At 36.9% G+C, this 23,796-nt stretch overlaps 1 protein-coding gene across 2 annotated transcripts in view; it reads right to left on the minus strand.

The window, feature by feature from the left end:
• The window catches only part of PTER (phosphotriesterase related), a 34,422-nt gene that overhangs the window by 10,265 nt on the left and 361 nt on the right, over nucleotides 1-23,796 (minus strand). For both annotated transcript variants that reach the window (XM_025166277.2, XM_007427573.4), the window contains exons 2-3: nucleotides 2,446-2,907; nucleotides 40-305 (exon numbers count right to left, since the gene is read on the minus strand). In XM_025166277.2, coding sequence (XP_025022045.1) covers nucleotides 40-305; nucleotides 2,446-2,877 — 698 coding nt within the window. In that variant the 5' untranslated portion in view covers nucleotides 2,878-2,907. The remainder of the gene's footprint in view (nucleotides 1-39; nucleotides 306-2,445; nucleotides 2,908-23,796) is intronic.

The following is a 23,796-nucleotide window of genomic DNA, read 5'->3' on the forward strand; positions in this document are numbered from 1 at the left end:
TACGTAAGTATGAACTCAGTCCCCAAATAGCCAATTTACCTGTCCAAATGAGACATCACAGTTTTTGAGATGTCAGCCCCAGCTTCCTGCAAAATTCGAATGATCTGGAAAGGTGAATCATCCTTTCGGCCTGGATGGACAATGACTGGGCAGCCAAGCTGGGACTGGGCATGTGCTGTTGCCTTAAGGACTCTGGTTTCGCTTTCAGTCAGAGGCCAAGAGCAGCCAATTTCCCCTATTACACCACACTTGATGTTGCTTCCATCAGCTCCATTGAGAACTTCATTAACAATAACTTCTGTCAACTAAAGAAAATGAATGTTATTTTGGTAAATGTTCTCTTTGGTCTGTATAACTTGTGCTGAGAAGAGACAAGAAGGAAATTTCATCCTTTTCCTCCCACCAGTCAAATGAAGACTTCATTTTCCAAACCAAAAGCTATAATACAGAGCCCATTGCTATTCCAAATAAAGATGACATATCTGTTATGTTATCAAGGGGAAGGAAAACGAAAGTTGCAAAAAACAAATGCTGTTATTTATTAAAATAAGATGAAGTATAATTTTAAGCAATCCAAAAATAAAAATGCACTGGAACCTAATCTTAAAGCAAACTCCTTTCATTTTTGCTAAGTTCCTTGTAATTAGCAAAATCACATTTTCATGAAGTCACATCCCAAAGATACCAATACAGTATTCTTCCCTGAAACAAATAACTTTAAATAAATAATTATACACAATGTATGTGGCTTTGAATAGATCCACATTAAATTGTTCTAACTGCTGATAATGAATCAGTCAGGCCTCCAGCAACAGCAGTGTGTCTTTGTGCTGGCAAAAATGAGGGACAAAGAAAACAGAGTGTCAAAAGCAGGGCTCCACCACTTTTGGTTCTGACCCCGCTCACCACCAGCCCAAAATCAACAGATTAGCCTTGAGAAAATGTGCTCCTGAAGAGAAAGATTTCTCACTCCCCATGGGAAAAATCCAATTTCCTTCCGAATTGAATTATTTTACATTATTTTTATACACCTGAAAGGATGTATAATTATGATAAATCAACCAACCAGCGAACTTTGTTTTGCAAATGTGGAAGGTATTTGAAAGAAAAATTGTGACTTTTCATAATCTTACACTAATTCTTAGTGAAAACTCTTGGTATGCTGGTCTATGACCATAATAAAGATTTGATTTGAAAACTCTTGATATAGAAATTTTTTAAATAGGGGAATTCAGAATAAACAGTATCATAGCAAGAATATTTCACAATTTGTTTTGAAGATATTGACTTTTGACCTTAAAGCTTTTTTCTTCCTGATATGTTGTAATGAATTAACGGATATGCACAAGCTGGTAAACATGGAACGATCATCCCCGGCAACTGTGGTGGTACATGCAAAATCACAAAATGTAGCCTTAATATTTTCTTAATAAAGTAACAATATATCTTTCCAGATAAAAGTCGTTTTGCATAGATTGATCTTGAATATTTCCCACAATGTATCTTTGACAGGTTTGGGCATATTTCTACCATAGTTTTATAGATAACAAAATGTTAAATACACCCACTTCTTGTTTAGCAACTACCTTGGTTAGCAACCATTTGCAAATACGACAGTAGTAAAAAAATCATTTTCTGACCAATGCGCACATTTACAACCACATGTTGTGCACCTGACAACAATGAACACTGGAGTGACAGTAATGCTGGCATAGCTGTACAAGAGAATGAGACGGCAGCAACCAGTGATCTTCGTGTCTCTCTCTCTATCATGTTCACTTAACCATTTCAATTAATGACCAAAGTGTTGGAACAGAACTTGGTTGCTAAACAAGGGTGTAATCCTGTACGTACTGACAGAATCAACAGGATCAACATAATTATGTTAGGGAGAAAAAATATCTTTTCTTCTCATTGAACAACAAATAACCACTACTTATATTAGACAGGTACATAATAAATATTTCAGGAATGTACAGATTCAGTCCTGAATGAAGAGTGATTTGCAACAAAAAATATACTTATCTGGAAAGCAATCCTGTATATTAAAAAGCATGTAAGCTACATGCTGAATTAAAAGTTGTTAGTGTCTTGCTGACAGAAAAATCACAATTAAATCAGTTTATGCTTGACATTTAGTTTTTGCCTAAACTGATGGAAGGAACAACGACTTAACTCCTGAGATATATGTGAAAGAATTACTAGACTTTGCACAATAAAACTTAATGCAAACATGTGTCAAAAGTGTGTTCAATGCTTTGCTTGTGCTAACCAGAGTACTCCAATGGATTTGCATTCCTGTTCTCATGCAGTGATCTAGAAATATCCTTCCACCCATAGTTAAACCATTCATTATGTGTGAATGCAACCACAGTACCATACATGGGGTTTATTCAGGAGTATCCAAAATGGACACACAGTTTCTGACATAATTTTGATACCTACCTGTTCCACAGACATTGCTTTTGTCTCACAGGAATGAGTGGCATCTACATAAAAACCTGCCCCAGCAATAACATGGACACCAGTTTCTTCTGCAAGCTGTTTTAGCATCTTCACATCCCGCATGATCCCAGTGGTTGTATTTTCCACGATGCTCCCACCACCTGCAGCCTTGTAATGCAGAAGTTCTTCTCTCACAGCATCAATCTCTTCATACAGCAGAAGATTCTCTTTGTGGCTATATGGATTCTGTTTAAGCCAAAACAAGTTCTTCATCTCAATGGGTTTTTCAGAGAGAGCTTCTTGACCTGGAGGTGGTGGGTAGTAACAGCAGCTGAAGCCCATTGTCAAGTGTTCATGGGTCATAGTGTATCCCAGCTGGCTAGGCTCTATAAGGCCCAACACAGTCTGAACTTTACCCTTCAATGAAGACATTTCTTGCTTTATAGTCTTCAAATATGTTTTCTATGGGAAAGGATTGGAAAAAAAATTACTATGTTGTACAGAGTAACATTTAAACTAACAAAGACACTGTAGAAACAAGTAAGCACTTATTTTAAATACTTTTCTTCTGCTTTGCCATTAAGCGAAAAAGAATCTTGGGCTTTTATAAAAGGAATTATGAATTTTATTTTATTTTATTCTATTGAGCCTAAGCTTCATTGTGTATACTAGGGCTTCTAAAACTATTTTGTCATATGCAGTCCCAAATATGGTTTTAAAGTATTTTGATAAGGTTTCTGGAATCTTTTGAAGGCTGAAAGACAAATTACAATTAGGGGAGATAACAGCTGCTAATAAATAGATCTAAGTAGGCTGAAATTTCCTTCACACTTATTGCCTACACATCTGTCCTGCTATTTAAAGTACTTGCTGGCTGTTTCAGTGGCATAACTGAGGGGAGAACAGAACCTTTTCTCTGAGGCATAAAAACAGCAAAGCTTTAAGTTCATGAAAAGAAACAAATGGTGAGAATGATACTGATTTTTTTCCAGTCATTGCTTCTTGAATTCAAAATTCCCAGAAGCTTACACTAATCAATCAAATAAACCACAGGTCTTTAAAAGGCCTAAGTAGTTAACTTATAACTGCAACTGCACAATTGTCCAACTGGGAAAGGAACCACAGCAGAGAGAGAGAGAAACAAGGAATATAAATGGGGATGCGAGACCATCAGAAATAATGCATTTCGAAGGGGATAGAAGGAATACGTAAGAGCAGTGTAGAGAAACACAGCTTCAAGACTTTTTTTCAAACCAGAAGCAATGATATCATATGCTAGAATAATTGACCAGCTATCTTTGGCGTGGCAAATGAATGAAGAGATAACAAAAAATGTTGTCATAAAGGGACACAGGAGGATCTGTGCAGTTCAGGAAGACAAAATGGCTGCAATAATTAAGGGGAGTTGAACAGCAGAGAGAATATTCAGCAAGAAAAAAAACTGCACTTTTCTTCTATGCAGGAGATCTTTCCAAGACAGATACAGCTGCTTTCAGCAATAATCCAGATGTGGATAAAGGATGAATGTTATCCACAGTATAAATTATAGCAAAAAGTGGCTTCCTTTCTGCAAAGTCTAGAAATTTTTTATATCTATTTCATTTCATTTCTATCCTGCCAAATCAAAGTCTCTAGGGGGCTTATAGTAATATTAAATAGCAATTAAAACAAATTAAAAACTAAAGTTTTACAGCAGAAATGTCATTAGGTAAAGCAGAACTAAAAAAAACAGCACAAGGAAAGAGGGGGTGATCTAAATCTTGACTGGCAAGCTGTTCCACAGGACTGGGGGAGCCACAGAAAAGGGCTGCTTCCTCCTTCTTATCCCAAAATCATGGGTGGATGGGGGGGGCAAGGATGCAGAGCCTCCCTTCCTGATTTAACTGTACTGGGTGGGTAGATTCTACTCAGATGGACCTGAAGGTAACTTTTACAAAGCTGTGAAGATCTTTGTAGACAATTACCAACATTTTGAACTTCATTTGTCACCTTCTGTGCTTCCACATTCTGCACTAGCTGAAATTTCTGAATTTCAAAAACAACCGCAAGTACAGCGTGTTGCAGTAATCTAGTCTAGAGGTAATAAAGGCATGAGTTGTTGCTGGGGTCCAGTGGCAATTGTCAGACAAACCTGGGCAAAGGCTTCCCTAGCCATGAGCTAAACCTGTTTGTTTTATTTGTTCTTTTTATATGGCCGCCCTTCTTGCCATAACATCTTGCATTAGAAACAAGCAGAAGCCATGAATCCAGAAACAGATTATGAGTGTGATTCTATCTAAAGCTAACACTGGAGCTGGCAATCAGTTCCAATGGTTTCCGGACAAACAGTAATTCCATCTCGGTACAATTCAGTCTGAATCTGCATCATTCCATCCAATCCATAACAGTCTGACGACAATGAAAACAGTAACTCCCTCCTCCTACCCTTGTAGGCAGTCTAGAAGGTACCACAGTTGGTGGTATCATATCTTGCTGACATTTTCAACAGGACTAGGACAGGTCCCAACAAAGGTCATACATAAGAGTGATCAATTCTACTTCAATCCCATACGTAAGTCGGCAACCAGACCGTAAACAGTCAAAATATCAGTTTTATCCAGGATTCTCTTTAATCCTCCAAGATTTTTCCTAAACAGGGAAATTTAGGGATAGTGCAATAGGTGTCCAAAATGGCCTGTTCTTTTACCATAAAAAATATTTTTATATTATCTTAGGCCAAAATAAAAAGAGACCAACAACACAGTATTGAGAATAAGCAGCCAGTTATAGTGATAAGTATGCTCAGATCTACCAGTTTCTCCATGGAAGTATTGCAGAGTCTGATGGCAGGAAGTTAGTAAATTAAATATCATTGCTTAAAAAAAATCTAACATGCATCAGATTGCTTACTTCCCTGCATATTTTAGTCACTCATACATGATGACTAAAAGGTGTTTTTAAATGACTTTCCTTCAAGGCAATTTACACATTTATAAAATGAGTAATATTAGAGAACCAAATAATATTTAATAATATAGCAATTCAACAAGAACACTAAGAAAAACAATAGTAAACAATGATATTGTTTAAAGGTATAAAATAGCTGAAATGACCTTTACAGTGTGCTTGAAAATGCAGTCTTACAGAGTTACCTTGGGGTGCCCCATTAAACTCAATGGGTCTTACTTCTGACCAGGTATCACAGGATTGTACTACGTATAAATGGGAGAAAGTACACCTTCATCATGTAAGAAATTCTATCCACACTGCCCTACAAGAAAATCCCTTACTTCCACAGATAGCAATACAAGAGAAAAACCTCTTGCTGATGATGAAAGTAACCAGATGTAAACAGGTAAGCAAATTATCTGGACTCAGAGTCTTAAAGAAATTATAAGTTCTATCCTGCATTTTGCTGAATAGAGCCTGGAAACAAGCCAGAAACAAATGTAGATCTTTCAATGCCAATAAAATATAATTATGGTGAATCCTTGCATGGTTTGATGATTTAATATTCTGTACTTAAAAATCAGCCTTAACTATTAAAATTATTAAGTAAATCTAAAAGGCTTATCTTTTTTTTTAAATGTACAGTTTAATTTGATGTGTTATACACAAAGTTTTAAGTTTGTTAATAAGTTTTCCTAAGCCTTAGGGGAAGTTCAAAATATTTAAAAACAAAGGTTATCATCGTAGTACAAACAAAGGCAAGAGATCAGCTTTTGCAACCCCATTCTTTCAACAGTTAATAATTAATTCCAACTCTCACTTTTCAACTTTATTTTCCATATTATCACTAAGTATAACTGATGATTTCGATTCATATTTGCCTGTTGGAAGATGCAAAAGCTTGAGGAGATAGTTATAAATTCTAGTCAGCCAAAATGATCAGTTATGAAACAAACTACTATTTAATGATGTCCAGAGGATAGGACTAACTGGAGCATACATTATTGATCAAACAGAAGCCCTTTCTGACTGCCTTTTAGTGCATAATAGCATAAACATTTCTTGGTTACTTGCAAAAAGCTCTCAGAGCAGATTTTCAGCATCCTCCTTTTGTTTATAAATGCAACAGATAAATCAAGAGGGCAGAGTGCCCAAGAAGTCCATTTCTTCTACAGGAAATTAACAAACCATTTAACTGGCACCGTATGTAAAACATGCTGTTACAAAAAGAGAACAACAACAAATCAAGTAGAGTCCACATCACAAAGCAAGCAGTGACTGACTGGATTGCTTTGCAAAAAAGCATTATGCATAAGGATGTATGTTTTTCAATCTGCCATGACTTATATATGCTGTCTACTACTCTTACCTTTGACAAAGTTAGAAAAAACTTGATTGGGAATGAAAAAATGAATGCGGTGAGGTGCGACTCTCCTATTCTAATGAGAAGTACCAGTGAAGAATAACACCAAAATGAGATCATAGAATATGGGACAAAATGTTATCTTGCTTATTGAAGATACAATAATACTTCTTTCACTAGAATCTATTTCCTATTTAACACAACAATGCCTAATATCTCTAAGGGGATTTTTCTAGTGTGAGTCATTAAAAGCAAAATGCTTCTTTTGGGCAACCACTGTTCATTTTAATTAAGCTCAAGTTGCCCAACCCAGCCATTAATTGACTACTCTTGACGAGATCCAGCCTCTAGGTAGAGCAGCCTAAAAATCTGAGAAAGGTTCAGTGGTCTGATGCATGTTTAGAGTCAAGACAAAAGGGGAAAGAGGCTAATTCTATTCTGGCTCATCTCCTTAAAAAGTATGTTGCCATTGTTCATCAGACAGCATTTTAACATCAGTCTAAACCACATTTTAAATATCAATCTAAACTCAATCTCAACAAAACCCTTCTATTGGCTCTCCATCTGATTCTAAATGGGAAAACATCTTACGAATTTATACTGATGCAAAAATGTGTTACTCAACGAGAGTGATTTACTATGGAAGCTGCTATTTTCTTTAAAAACATTTCCGGCTTTGACTTTCAAGATGAAATGGACACTGATTTATTTCTGTCATCAATTCCTTTAATTTTGCCATTGATTACAGTAATGTGGTCTAATTCTTGTATAAAACTATATTTAGGAGACACTAGACAACCTGTGACCCTTTGGGTTATAGTTTCAAAGATATTTCCTTACCTAAACCTTACCTCTCGTTACCTACAAGAAAACTCAGTGAGGAAGTTGGCAGGGAGCGTCAAAAATCTCCCTCCTTCCCCACGTATAATATAGGCTTGCACTGTTTGCCCTCCCCTCACGACAGTCCCGGTGAAGGTGCCTCCTCCTCCTCCTCAGCTGACCCTTGGAACTGCCTGCCACTTTGCTGGTGGGAGGTGGAACAAAGGGAGCCACAAACTGTGAGGAAAACTGCACTCCCACTCCCCATTCCAGGTGTGTCCCCAAGAGCCCTCTCCCTTGAGGGAGGAAAAGGGCTCACCCATTGACCACTGGTGCCCCCTCACCAGCCCTACCTCATCAGCAGGCATCCAGGTTGCTGCCTCATCCTTCCCTCAAAGCCCATTGCCATTGAGATTTGAAATTTCTGCCTCATTTCCAAAGTAGCCAGTCGTTGCTCACCTGTCAGGCCCTGTCACCAGCTGATTGGGTGCAGGGGACAGGAGGAGGTGGGAAAGAGGTCAGGGATACATCCATGACGGTCCCATGACCTGGGCTGCCACAAATTTCCATCTCACAGGCGTAATGGGTCCGGATTTTGGATACATTCTGTAAGTTAGCCCATTTGAGTCCTTGGTTCAAAAACTCTTGCCCTATGACACAGTGTTTCACACAGCTGAAGTTTACAGATACGAGAATTTTAGTAGTATATAGAAGATTCTGCAATCTGAGGCTCCCAAGATCAGTTCAACAACATGAAAACCAAACAATATCTTTTTTTGAAGTTGTAGCTCAGCTTTCCCCAAACTAGTGCCTTCCATCTGGATTGGGATAACCATTAGAGTTCTTGTCCACAATAGGTAGAAATTCTCAAAGCTATCATTTATCTTATTTATTACTTCAGCTAATATGCTGCTCCAGTTTTGAAGACATCAAGCGGCTTACAAGTAACAATACATAATCCAAGCACTTCTAGAGAGTACCGTACCAGGTTGCCAGAAGGCTGAGCTATATTTTTAAAGTACAGTAACAAGTTATTTGGTTACTTTTTTTTTTTTTTACTCCTAAGTAAGCAAAGAGTATCTGATTGAGATACAGTATTAGCAAAGGGGGATGGGGTGCTTTTAACCCTTTGACTTGCACTGCAGTTTCAAATCCAGATTCCACACAATTCATATCTACAATTTTTATTGACAAAATAAATATAAATTGTCATTCTAGGTTTAAAATCATTTAACATCCACACCTTAGGGACTAAGTTGTCATAAGTTTATTAAATTTATAGCTTACCGTTTTACTAAACAGTTGTGTTTATTGCAGCTAACAATGAAGTATAATAACTGAAAAGCAACACGGTATTAGAATTCCAAAACTAGTTTTTTGGCAGAAGTCTTGTTCCTACTGAGTTCTACATTAAAATTAACAGAATATAATGCAACTTCACATGTACTGTCTGCACTCAAGCTTCTGGCCAATGCATTGCAAATAAAACAGAAATCCAACAGACATGACTATCTTGCTAACAGTGAGCAAGTATACTATAAAATAAGTATAATCTAAAAAACAATGTTGAAATATCTGAAAGCTATGTTAATGCTCATAGATGTATATTGTTAAAAAGATTATTATTTATCAGCCTAAAGTTCCTTAAAGGCATGGAACTGCTACACTGTAAATAAATATACAGCTGTATAAATCAACTGTGCAAAATGCTAGGGTAGATTCATGTACTATTTGAACTATTTCTTTGTAACAAGTAAGTCAACATCTGTCCCATGTTATTTCAATCTGGAAAGGTGCATGCTATTTTAGCTGCATATAGCAGGTCTTACGTACTATATCAGCATAAATTTAATAAACCCAATTTCCTTAAGGCTTCCATCAACTTCTCAGACTTTTGACACTTTTTTTAGTAGAAAAATAGTGACAGTATAAATCAGTTTCCATATCCCCTTTTTGGTCACACAGATTCATAGACTGTAATATAATTTCAGAGAATTATGCAACCGTACTTATTTTCTTATCACACTACATATGTTATCCAGCTAAGCAATGCAAGAATGTATATGCCATGTCCAAATATATTTTTAGAAACAGCCATTTTCAACAGAGTCTTTGAGTGCCACAAGACTCTCAGTTAACAGTTTCATTATAATATAAGCTTCTGTGTATTAGTCTGCACAATCACTGTTAGGCTTTAAGGTACCATATATCCTTTTGTTGTATAGAAGAACTTTACTTCTCTGGAAAGTACAAACAGATGATGATCACTATCTACACCTCTTGCATTTTAATTAATTAATTAATTAATTTAATTTCTCCCCTGCCCATCTCCCCCCAATGGGGGAACTCTAGGTGACTCACACAGAACATTAAAACCATAAATATATATAAATACATAAAACATCAATTTAAAAACATTTCTAAAAAAGGAAAAGGAGAGTCCAAGAAAATGAAAAATCTGGGGCTGAAGACAGGAGGCCTCTATGGGGCTAGCCATCCCCATGCTTGAGGTATTCCCTCCCACCCAAGGCCAAGTGGCAGAACCAGGTCTTCAAAGCCTTACAGAAGGCCAGGAGTGAGGGGGCCAATCGCACCTCCGGGGGCAGAATGTTCCAAAAAGCGGGGGCTACTGCAGAGAAGGCCCGCCTTCTGGACCCCGCTAATTGAAGTTCTTTTACTGAGGGGGGCCAAAGCACACCCTCTGTGTGTGATCGGGACGGGTTGAAGTCATGGGGAGAGGCGGTCCCTGGGGTAACCTGGTCACATGTCATGTAGGGCTTTAAAGGTGATAACCAACACCTTGAACTGGACCCAGAAGCAAACTGGTACCCAATGCAGCTCGCGGAGCAGTGGCATTACATGGGCCCTCCTTGGGCTCCAAAAATAGCCCGCGCGGCTGCATTCTGGACCAGCTGTAGCTTCTGGATACTCTTCAAGGGTAGCCCCAATGTAGAGCGCATTGCAGTAGTCTATCTGGGAGATAACAAGGGCATGAGTGACTGTTCGAAGGGCATCCCGATCCAGGAAAGGGCGTAACTAATGCACAACCCGAAGTTGTGCAAAGGCCCTCCTTGCCACGGCTGCCACCTGCTCTCCAAGCAGGAGCTGTGAGTCTAGGAGGACCCCCAGATTATGCACTGGGTCTGTCTGGGACATATTTCTCCACTGTTTACTATTACACCTGCCCCCAGCAAACATGTGAATATATATTATTCCTTTTCCTGAAAAAATACTCCATGCATCTAACTAATGAAGCAGACTGGTCCATCAAAGATATACAACATATTTTGTATATCCTCAAGATGCTGTAAGATTCTATTACAGTATTTCAAAATAGCAGATCAGCACATTTTCTTATATTAATTTTATTATTTTTTTCTATATTCCAATACAAAGGGAGATGAGGGAGAGGGAGATCAAACTGCTATGGAATCAAACAGAAAAGATTTTAATTTAGAATTTATCATTTGAACCAAATGACTCTGAATGTGACCTGTGGAAAGTTAATGGTCCATACAGCACAGTTTTCAGAATCATTAATTAATATAATATCAATCTATAAAACACAAGGACCATGTTGTTTGAGTAACTTGCTTTTTATTTTCAAACAGGCATCTTAATATCCACATACAAAAAAATGCCATCAGAATTGTTTGAGATACTACACAGCATAGATGTCATTGTTCTGAATAAGGATTGTACCAGCAGAATATTTCACATATCAGCCTAGAATCTTTAAAACACTGTTTGGAAGAAATGCTACTATTTGTAAGGTTGATTTCCTATGTACTTGTTGTTACACTATGATAATCACATATACAATTTCTATAGTAATTTTGACTTGGTAAGTGTGTTTTAATACTATTAGCTTGGATTCTCTACTAAAGTATACTAAAAATGCATTATGTTGTCAGTGCAATACAAAATTGTAACAATTCTAAATCAAAATTGCTTGATCTACAATGTTAAGTTGCAGATAAACCTTAGTTGCTAATTCTTTACATTTCAGAGAAGAGTAAGATTGCACCCGTTGCTCCTTTGGAAATATCTTTTGGCCTCAATGCCTCACTGAACTTTTAACAAAGATAGTTATACAACAATAATATAAAACATTAGCATATCTCTAGTACTAAGAATTTTTGTCCTTAGTGTTCTGGTGATTTTTTTCCTGGGTAAAGAGGAAAAACAGAGGTTGCCATGAAATTTCAGGCCATTTTATTTACATTATATTTAGGCTTACGTAAGTCAGATGCAATAATGACCTGGAATAACAAGAGCAACACAATCCTATATGTACTTATTCGGATGCAAATTTTACTGAGTCCAGTGGAATGTACTGGAATTTATTGCCAAATATTTGTAGAATATTTGCAGATTGTTAAATAGCTACTACTAGACTGTATCATTTGAAAGAGTAATACTTCAACTGTTTTTCTTTAAAGGCAAAAAGAACTGGGAGGTTGCAAGCCATGGACAGGCCATAAAGCCATGGAGAATGAATTCGGTCACTGATTTAAGATGACGAGTAGAAAGCAATTGCATTATACTGTATTCAACTTGGTCTCTGTTAAGAGTGTATGATGGTATCAGGTTCTACCTTGGCCTTTTCAGGATTGCAGGGATGAAAAAATAATCCTTGACTATTCAATTTTTTAAAATGTAAAACCCAGTTTTTATTCAAAATTGCTTCTACCACTGAACAACACATAAAAGTAAATATGAACATTTGGAAGCATGCCCACCATTTACAATTGACCTTATCAAGGTATTATCCCTAATAAAGAATTTGGATTTTTGTTTTTAATACAGCCAATACATTTCTTTTTCATTCAACATTCAACTTTTTCTTAAATACCTACAGATCTTTTAGACTAAGTGTTTACCATTTTAATTAGAACTATTTATTTAAATTTCTCTTTAGTAGAAATAAAGCAATTTAACAACTGAAATATTTCAGTCCAAAGAGATTGTAGCTTTCCAGCATAAATAGCAATAATGGAAGCAGTAATTTATTCTCGGTCTAAGTTGATATTTAATAGTTGAAAATTTTTACTACTATTCAACACAGCTGAAAACAAGATGGCTTAATTTATTTAACTTGCCTGGAGGGATGGGTTGGCTTTAACTGATCTGGCATTACAACTGAAAAATCTCTCTCTGAAATCCTAACAGAACATAGATCTAGAAGTTCCTGGAATGCCCAATTATTTTCTCCTGGCTTGAAATTTAATTTCAGTAAACAATACTTCAAGTCTATTTGGACATCATTTTAGGCCATAAAATTATTATGTGGTGACTGCTTGCTTATTTCAGTTCCTCCTATGGGCATCAGAAGACAAGGGCAGTCATATTTTGGCAAAAAGCTAAAAGTGAAAGGAGGGTGACATTATTTCCAATAGGCTGCTCTGGTTTTATTCTAAAGTAACCAACTGAAAACCATACTGATACTTTGTCTGCAGAAATCACATAAATCTTCCACTCAGGCAATACACTTAGCCATGGCAAAATCACTGAGAGATGGTCCTGGCTACACATAGGGTGCTAATACAACACATTTACCATAGCCCTTTTACGGTTCAGCATGATACGCACATGTAATCTTTGGCTTGACTGATGCTAATTGCTGGTTGTTTAGGTTAACAATTAGGTTTACAAGGAGTCATAATAAAAAAAATAGGTCCACTTCCATGAAGCAGTTATTTATAACTAATTAATGATGAAACAGCCTCAGTCATGGTTTCCATTAATTATACACTTTAGCAATAAGATGTTCATTGTTAGTACATAACTCAATTTCAAATACAGCTTTATCACGTTCAAAACCATATGTCTTTTTATCAACTTTAAATCTTGCTACTATTTGAACATGTGAAAACCATTGACACATATATCCTTCTGCTATCAAGTTTTCTCTTGATTGTACTTTAAATTCAACCTGGTAGAAATCTAAAATGTCACCATAAGTTAGCCATTTCTGCTTAATTACCATTTCTCTTCTATAATATGCTTCTTGTGGTGATTTTTGGACACAATCTAGATTTATATCTATTCCAAATTCTCAAAATGGCACATCTAATAAAATGATTTTTGAAATCTACATTAACCTTAACTTTGTCATACCATAAATAGCTGTGTCATTCAGAGCTCAAATCATGTCCTTCTAAATGCAATAGCCTTCTGTTTCTTAGTGTCACCCACTCTTTCATCCGGACTAAACAGAAAGCTTCAAAATCCCATTTCAAATCAGGTAAAGCTAAACCTCCTCTTTCTGTGGCATCTTGCAACACCTTGTATTTAACTCACGGTTTTTTGCCTTGCCACACAAATTTAGATATATCCTTCTGCCATTGTTTAAATGATAAGTCAGTAGTCACAACTGCTACTGTCTGAAACAAAAATAACATTCTAAGCAAAACATTCATTTTTATCACAGAAATTCTTCCCAACAATACTCGTTGTAGTTTCTCCCATCTTAACATGTCTTTTTTAACTTCATTCCATGTCTTAATATAATTATGAAACAACATACAGTTCGTATTTGTCAGATTAACACTGAAGTATTTTACTTTTTTCTCAATCTTGAAATATGTTCTGTTTGATCTTGTATATAAACTTTTGTTGAGATCTGAAACAGAAGATGAACAAGCTAAAGATTGTATGGTGAAAATGGGCTAAAATTTTGGATATGATATACAAATGGAATAATGGGAAAATATGTGGATGAAAGGGCTGAAATTTACATTATGTTATAATCTTAAAGAGAATTTTTATAAAATGATGTATTGATGGTATCTGTCATTGGAAAGATTGTCAAACACGTATAAAGGGACTTCAAATATATGTTGGAAATGTGAACAACAAGAAGGGACTTTTTATCATCTTTGGTGGATGTGTAATAAAGCTAAAAAATTTTGGACTCAAATATATATATTAATTCAGGAGATATTGAAGATTAATATACAGACAAAAGCAGACACATTTCTTTTGGGGCTGATGGATGAACAATTGGAAAAGTCTTACAGACCTTTGTTTTTATATATGATAACTGCAGCAAGTCTTGTATATGCTCAAAGGTGAAAGACTCAATATTATCTACAATGGAAGAATGGATTGTAAAGTTGATGGAGCTAGCCAAGATGGCGAAATTGACATTGGCTAATTTCAATGCTAATTGGAAGCCCCTTTTGGACTTTTTGTGGGAAACAGAAAAAAAATGAAATTATGATATATGGATTTGATGATTAGTAAAATTAATAGATTATAGAAAAAATGGATGTTAAGTTGAACTCTTAGAGTAAGAGTTTAATGTATGTTTTACTTGCAGCTGCTATAAAAGAAGTCGGAAATCATTCTTTTTTTGTATTTGTTTCTGTTTTATTTTTCTGCACTTTTTCTTTTTTCTTTCTTTTCTTCTATTCTCTTTCTTATTAATTCTTGTTAGTTTTTATCTTTGTTTTTTAAAATTTAACAGTTATTAAAATCATTTCCTTTAATCAAATAAAACAATAATAAAATAATAAAAATAATAAAAATAATAAAACTTTATTTAATAAGCTCAAAATAAGGATTTTTGTGCAAGTCAATTACTGATTTTTATTAAATTAGATACATTCACTTTTAAAAATGTGGTTAAACTTCTGCATGTGACTGTGCCACCTTCTATTATAGCAACAGAACTGACAGTGACTATGGTGTCCCTATGGAGAATATCTGTTAGATTTCCAATTGCAGCGAATGCATTAATAACAACAATTGCTATTTATATAGTGCTTCAGTGCAACAGTCCTAAAATACTTCACAGGAAAATGTAAAAGTCATTGATACGAGGTTTACTTCATCTAATACAATTAAATAGCAAAAGAGCAACAACTTTTAACAACAATTAAGGACAAAATTAGAAGATAATCAAATAGGTTCAAAAAAGGGGAAGAGAGCACCAATCAGAAGAATGAAATCAAACTCTATGGCAAAGTTTTAGTTAAGACTATCACAGATTCCTTTACAAAAAGTGCAGTAAGCCATCCATAATCTAAAGTTAGAAAGAACATTTTACTGTTTAGCCAAAAATAATTTCTTGTTGAACAATGGTACTCAGCAATACAATTATGTCATCACCTCCAAGGAAGCAATCAGTACCTTTGAAAATTGCCTGAATTTGTTAATGGGCAGGATGAAATAGAAGAAGTTGTTAAATCCAACAAAAGAAGCACAGTGCTGATAGATATAAAACTAAACTGAGGTTCTGCTTTTGACAAAGTAGTACTCTCTCTGAAAGGACACATTCCAATCTGCTTAAATTTCAGCTGTCAATGCATTCATAGATGGAGGCTGTGGCCAGAATCACCTTTGCATAATTTCACCTAAAGCTTCTGTTGCAATCCTTCTGAAGCAGGTCAGATTGGGCAATTATCCATTCCTCAGTTACATCCCATCCTGACCACTGCAATGCATTCTATGGGAGGCTAGTCTTGAAAAGTGGTCCAGAAGTTGCAATTAGTGCAAATTGTGGCAGTCAGACTGCTAATGAGTTCAAGGTACAAGGATCATACAATGTCTATACTGAAAGACCTTTAATAGTTGCCATTTGGTTATTGGACACAATTTAGTTTGGTATTAACTTCAAATCCCTAAATGGCTTAAGATAAAACCATCCAATGGACCACTCCCATTATAAATCTGTTCAGCTGCTAACCTCTGCTGGAGAGGCCATTTTGAAGGTTTCAACACTGTCAAAGGCCCATCTTTCTTGCATGTAGGGGAGGTCCTGTGTGGCTCCCAAATTATGGGCAGCATTTCCTCAGGAGTACATTCAATCCCTGCCTTCTACATGTTTAGAAAATATGGATAACTCTATTTTGCCAGGCTTTTAAACTTTAAATATTTTCTTGATATTAATATAATCTGAGGTTTTAAATGTTTGCATTCTATTTTTGTTTTTAAAATTTTAAATTGTATCCTCCTTGAATACTCACCAGAAAAAGGGAAGAAAAAAAGTAATTAAATAAATAAGTAAACTAACTGCATTTTAAGGTAGATGTATTTGTATCTGTAAAAAGGAAAACAAATACTTCCTTGCTTAAACTGTAAGACTTCAAACTTAAAGAAGGACCTACCTTTTGCTTCTATTTTCTGTAAAGGATGATGCACCTAGGATTTTTTTTTTCAAAATCTTGCATGTAAATTAAATCCTGTGTCATTTATTCCTAGGATTTTTAAAAAAATGTTCCTATCCATATTTTTATCAGCACAATCCACTTTCTTTTGTATTTCTAAATGTTGCTATACAAATCAATGCAAGGTGACAACTGGACACTTAATCTGATACATTCAATACTAACACTGTAAAATTGTTAATTCTTTTCAAAGACACATTATACCTTAATTACAGAATGTCAAACCATCCAACAGTATTTTATTTATAAGCATATTTTCAGCAGTTCTAGCCTCCCCCAAGTTTAGAAACTCTGGAATTCCTGCTTTACAGGAACATGTTTTTAGACTGCCCTTATGGAAAATATGAACAACAACAACAACTCCTCCTCCTCCTCCTCCTCCTCCTCCTCCTCATGGATTTCCAATTCTAAAATATCATTTCCTCTAAGTTTCTTGCCAAAGCAAGGTATAGAGAATAAAGTTATATCAGAACAGCTCTTAATCTGATGTCATGGCATATTGATTTTAAATGCCTAGTTCTCTATACACATTTAAATTAGAATGGTATATATCTAGTCTAGTCATGACACTTATTTTCCAATGTTATCCACAAGGACAGTATTCAATCAAAGAGTCAAGGCTGTAACTTTTCAATTTATCTGCATCACCAACTCTCATGGTGCCTGAAACTGAACGCTGGCTAGAATGGAAGCACTGGTCTTAAAACACGACGTTTTTGACATATGGCTATATACTTACCAAATCATTAATAATGGCAAACAACTTTGCTCATCATGCTACCATTCATCTTTGGGTGACTCAGAGTTTGTCCATAATTCACCTACCAGACTTATATTCTGCAACAAAGCTGTCAAACCCTCAAACGTCACTTTTTCCAGTACAGAGGGGTAGTCATCTATTTTAAATCAATTAAGATGCTATGGTTGGCAGCAAATGCAGCTTTTTTAACCCAATTCCTTCTATTTTGTAAAGCTGTGAAACATGAACCCTAGCCCATCAAGTACGATCAATGTTCTCCTGTCCCAAAAAAACTATATACACACACTGCTACTGTCAACACCTTATAGCGGTGATTGTCGTATTGGTGTATGGCTATCTACAACTGACAAACTCATTCACATCCAGAATCACATGTTGCTATTTTATGAGGTTCTTCTTTTTTTCACTTCTTTTCCCACTTTAGTAACAAAAGAAAAGCAATAGATCATCCTGATGTTTAATCAGTACATCTCAAATTATTCTCTAAATCTACATCTGGGATTTCAGAGTTTAAAGGGGCACTTAAGCCAGCAAGTCTAACCTTCCACTCAATGCAGGATTCCAAATGAAGCATCCCCAGCAGATGGTGATCTAGCCTCTGCCTGAATGCATCCTGTGAAGGGGAAGAGGATATCACCTCACTGGGAAATTGGTTCCACTGTCAAACCGCTCTTAATGTTAGTATTTTTTTTCCTTACGTTTAATTCAAATCTGCCTTCCTGTAACTTAAATTCACTATTCCATGTCTTGCGCTCTTCAACAAAAGAGAATAGGTTTATGACATCCTTTTAAGTATATAAAGAGTGCTATCATTCTTAAGTGAAGAACACTGCATTTGTCTATTATATTTCATTCTGTTATTTCCTAACCTTGTGAGATCACTTTGAATTGTATGTCTCTCTTTTGTGATACTAGCTATCCCATCCAATTTTGTGTCATTTCAGATTTGGTGAATGTTCTCAGATTCTCTCCATCTCTTCATCCCAATCATTAATACAAATGCTGAACTGCAGAGGCTCAGAACTGAATCTTGTGGCACCCAGAGGATCTGCCTGGACAAGTCCCTGCAATTTTCTTGGCAAGACTTCAGAAGTGGCTTGTCATTGTCTCCTTCCTATGGCTAAGAGAGAGTGACTGGCCCAGGATCACCCAGCTGGCTTTGTGCCTAAGGTGGGACTAGAACTCAAGGTCTCCTGGTTTCTAGCCTGGTGCCTTAACCATTACAACTGGCTCTCACTTTTAATTTACAAATGGGGTAAATACAGATCAACTTTTGCTGAGTGGTAATTTAGGCTGGCTTTGTGCCTAAGGCAGAACTAAAGTTCACAGTCTCCCCATTTCTAGTCTGGTGCCTTAACCACTACACCAAACTGGCTCTTAACCATTGATGATTACTCTGTCATTTTTCACACCCATTTAATGCCCATAAGGTTGTTTCCTGATTAAGAAAATAAGATGAGGTTACTCTAGGAAGACTCATTCTTGACAAATCCAAATTGAGCTCTGGTAACTGCCACACTGATCAATCAAAACAATCTCTTTGTGATCTACTCTAGAACCTTGCCAGGTATCAATGTCAGACTGATTGATCTGCAGTTGCCTGGATTCTGCTTTTCCCCATTTAGAAGATAAGGATGTTTGTGCTCCTTCAGTCATCTGGTACTTCACTAGTAATCCATGATTTCTTAAAGAGAATATGAGAATGTATTCATTCATACATAAGAGAATGTTCAGCCATCAGCTAATTCCTTGAGTATCATATGATGCAGTTGATTTGATCTGGAGACTTAAATTCATTTAAAGTAAACATTCCCTGACAATCTCTCTACCAGTCTCAAGCTTCAATCCTGTCCTTTTGTAGTGTTTACAATTTCCCAGTGGAATGCCTACTTTTTTGTGGAGAGAGGTTGAACAAAAATGCAGGTAGCTTTCCCCTATCTCTCATTAGTTGTAGGCTGCCTTCTCAAGGAACTCTAGACAGCTTAGAATGTGCATAAATTAAAAACATTCATAACACCAGAATCACATTAAAGCCTTAAAACTTATCTTCACCTAAAATCTCCCTCACCAAATGCCCTGTGGAAGAAGACACTTTCAACTGGCTTCTGAAAAGATAAAAAGGTCAGGAGCTAACTTTTTGGACAAGCTGTTCCACAATGGGTAGGGGTGCCACCAAGAATGCCATTCTCCGGATCCTGGCCGCTTGATCCACAGCATCCTCTCTCAGCTAGATTGCTCAGCGGAGCAGGAAGATTCTACTTGGAGTAGGCTGCCCCCAAAGTAGCAAGGCCCCAAGTCATACAGGATCTTACAGGTTACAACCAGCACTTTGAATTCAGCCCAGAAGCCTACTGGCAACCAATGCAGCTCTTGCAACATAGGTGTTGTTCTGCTAAACCAGTTAGAGCCGGACAGCAAACAAGCAGCTGCATTTTGGGCCAGCTGCAGCTTCTAGGTTACCTTGAAGAGCAGCCCTACTTTGAGTGTGTTGCGATAGTCTAACTGAAAGAGACAAAAACTTAAGTCACTGTTTTCAGCATTTCCTACTCCAGAAATGGGCATAACTGCTGAAGGTGGCCAAAGGTCCTTCTGGGAAGCATAGCTTTTACTTGCTGTTCCAGCAAGAAACTGGAATCCTAGAGCTGCACGCGAGCTTTTTTAGAGCAGTGCAGCCCTGTCCAGAGCAATAGCTGAACTACTCAGAATTTCTCTGCCAACAGTAACTCCATCTTGCCAGGATTCAGTCTCAGTCTGTTTTACCCCATCAGTATCACACCATGCTGGCCAGGGAATTCTGGGAGCTGAAGTCCATACATCTTAAAGTTGCTGAGATTGAGAAACACTGAAATAGTGGAATCGCTATACAGCAGTTCCTCCTTTACTACCTGTTCACTCCTCACTAAGCAGATACTTCTCTTTTCCTTTTATTTTGAACACAGCTAAAGGAAATCTTTTGTTGCTGTTAGCATCATTTGTTAACCTCAGCCTACTCTGAGATTTAGTTTGCCAATATTATTTCTACAAATCCAGACTACCCGTGTCTACTCTTTCTTGGTGATCTGGTATCATCTCCTAGATACGTCCTTCACTAAGCTCAATAGCTGCTTCTGCTATCCTCCATTTTTTTCCTTTTTCATGGAAACTGCAACTGTGTTTATAGTATTTCCTTTCTTAGGAACTCCCACCTATCTGGAGCTCCTTTTCCCATTAGCTTCTCTTACCATAGCATTCTGTAGGACTATGTGCGAAATGGAATAGATCTTTTGAGTGGAACATAAGCTATCATGTCTAAAGGTTCCGCCAGAATTGTTTGAGATCAGTGGAGAAACAAAGCCCTAAACATTTTGTTTGTTTGGATTTTGACCAAAACAAAACAGATCCCAGAATGATTTTATAGACCAAATAGGACAAGGTGGGTGGACAATGCCCCCCTCTTTTGCCACACGTCCAGTGCACAGACCCAACTACCCCTCTTCAAGCACCTTCCCTCCTTTGCCTTCCATCAGCTGTCACTGCCAATATACCTATCTAAATATTTCCTGTTGATGAATATTAAGTCCTCTTGTGATGAAAGTTGTCTGCACTAATTCCTCTTAGCTTACAAGATAATTCATTTTCATATAATTAAGAGTTATACAGCTTCACTAATACTACTAGAATTGGATTGCAAAATGCAGTAGCAAAGCAATACATATTGTGGTCATTCAGATTCTTTCAGCTTAGTTCTGGTAGCTCTTCCCTCACTCCAGGATCATAATCCAGTAACGATCACTCAGATTTATTCATTTATTTGTTTATCAAATGTGTACTTATTTATCAAATTTGATCAGAAATCAACATAGCCATATTATATAGTAGTAGTAGAGATAAAATGCAATGAATGTGTCAGAAGGCAAACAATGCAGCAGCAAAAATTAATCAGGTAGTCCCCAACTTACAACCATACATTTAACGACAGTTTGAAGTTACAATGACGCTGAAAAAAGTGACTTACGACCAATCCTCGCACTTACAACTGTTGCAGCATCCCTGTGGTTGTGTGATCAAAATTCAGGCACTTGGCAATCAGCATGTATTAACGACAGCTGCAGCATCCCAGGGTCACATGATTGCAATTTGCAACCTTCCCAGGGGGCTTCTGACAAGCAAAGTCAATGGGGAAGCCAGATTCACTTAACAACTGTGTGATTTGCTTCACAATCACAGCAAAAAAGGTCATAAAATTGGGCATGACTCACTCAACAACTGCATCGCTTAGCGACATAAGTTCCAGTCCCAATTGTGGTCATAAGTCAAGGACTACCTATACGTAAGAAGCAGTGGATCAATATAAGATAATTTGCCAAATGGCAATTTACCAATGTGCTTATATCCAGATGTAGTACCCTGGCAAATTATGTGCAAACTTCTACCATTCACTGTTCCTCTAGATTTCTTATCAGTTCTGCAAAACTTAATAAATGCTTCATTTCTCATTTGGTATACTAAATAGCCTGCCATTTTACCAAGCAGCATTCCACTAGGACTACTATATCTGAGCTGCAAAAGTCTGGATAACCATTAGATGGCAGCAAAGGGTTAGAGCAGTGATTCTCAAAAGGTGGTCCATCAAACAGCCTCAGATTACTTAAGCTTGCTGTACATTAACAATTAGGTTAGAAGACCCACTCACCACCTCACCCCCACAGGCCAAGAGTGAGTTGATGAAAATCTACCTATTGCCTCAGCCTCCCTTCCTGCAAGCTGTCAAAAAGGACAAGATGGCAGATGCAGTACCTACCATCTTGCCTTTTTTAATCCTATCCTTCCCCTTCCTCTCCCATAAATACTGCAGTGGTCAAAATTATTCAGTAGAAATCTCCAAGCAATAAGAGGTAAGACACAGCTGGTTTGTAAGAATGGGTCAATGACTGAAGCATTCATGTGATAAACCAAGTATCAACACAAGTACTAATTCAGAAAACCGACACTAGTGTAGTTACCAACTGTGAATACATGTAAAATGTGGTAACTAGAACTGTGATCTTGCACAAGCAATTAAAAAAAAAAGTTCAAATAGGAAAGACAAGGATAAAGGTCTATATCTAAAAATGGGATTTTGCTGGGCTGGAGATCCACTTGTCCCTAGTCTCTTACCACTAGATTTCTACTGAAGAATATTCTTGACCACAGCAGTGTTTACATGAAAGGAGGGTAAAAAAGTCAAGATGGCAGACACTGCATCCACCATCTTGCCTTTTTTGCCCCTCCAACCCTGCAGACACCACTGCGTGACCAGAACTTCATGCTAAGAATTGTTATTACAGTGTAGGATATATAGAATAATTCAAGCAGTAAATAATTACTAATTTTGGATTAAAATTTCCAGTATAACATGTAGTTAAGTAAGGCCTTCAAAAATGGGGAGAATAAGACATTCACAAAGGCACCTACATTACCTTATAATTTGCCAAAACTGAGAATGAATTCCCATGCTCTTAAAATGAACATGTAGGGAGGGATGTGTGTTTAATTGGGTGCTCCCTGCATTTTCTGAATATTAGCGGACCAGAGCTGCAAGATGTTTTGAGAAACATGAGGTTTTCTGTATCTCTTTGCTGCCACTTTGCTGTCTAGATATTTGTAGCTCAAATTTCTCCACCCTAAATTTACCTCTCTGCAAAAGTTGATCTGTATTTACCCCATTTGTAAATTAAAAGTGAGAGCCAGTTTGGTGCAGGCTAGAAACGGGGAGACCATGAGCTCTAGTCCCACCTTAGGCAAGAAGCCAGCTGGGTGACCTTGAGCCAGTCACACTCTCTCAGCCCTAGGAGGATGGCAATGGCAAGCCACTTCCAAAGATCTTGTCAAGAAAACTGCAGGGACTAGTCCAGGCAGTTGCCAAGAGACAACACTGACTTGAAGGCTTAAAAAATAAAAAAGTATTCAGTGTGAGTTACTAATATTAACATACTTTCATCACCCATTTGGAAAACAGTGGGCAAAGTCCTGAAAATTAACTGCCCAGCCTTTCTGAAGTACAGCAGAAATTTCAATGATAAATTTGCTAAAGATACATCAAGTATATATACATAAGCACTCTTCGTTATATAACTTACGAGTTATATAAGTTATAACTAAGATAACACATGATGATGATGATGAATATCTGCAAACCCAGAACTCGGGATTTTCATTAATTCAGATTAAGCATTCTGGAGTTAAAGGCACAGAAAAGGGCAGTGAAAAGCACAATCCAGCGATTAACTTCGAAACAACTTGCTTCTGCGACGTCGAAAGCTCTTGCCTGCGTTGACCCAGCTATTTCC

Source organism: Python bivittatus, unplaced genomic scaffold (genome assembly GCF_059951505.1).
Source record: "Python bivittatus isolate LINGU-HERP-01145 unplaced genomic scaffold, Pbiv_v1 ctg000610_np1212, whole genome shotgun sequence".
Lineage (NCBI taxonomy): Eukaryota > Metazoa > Chordata > Lepidosauria > Squamata > Pythonidae > Python > Python bivittatus.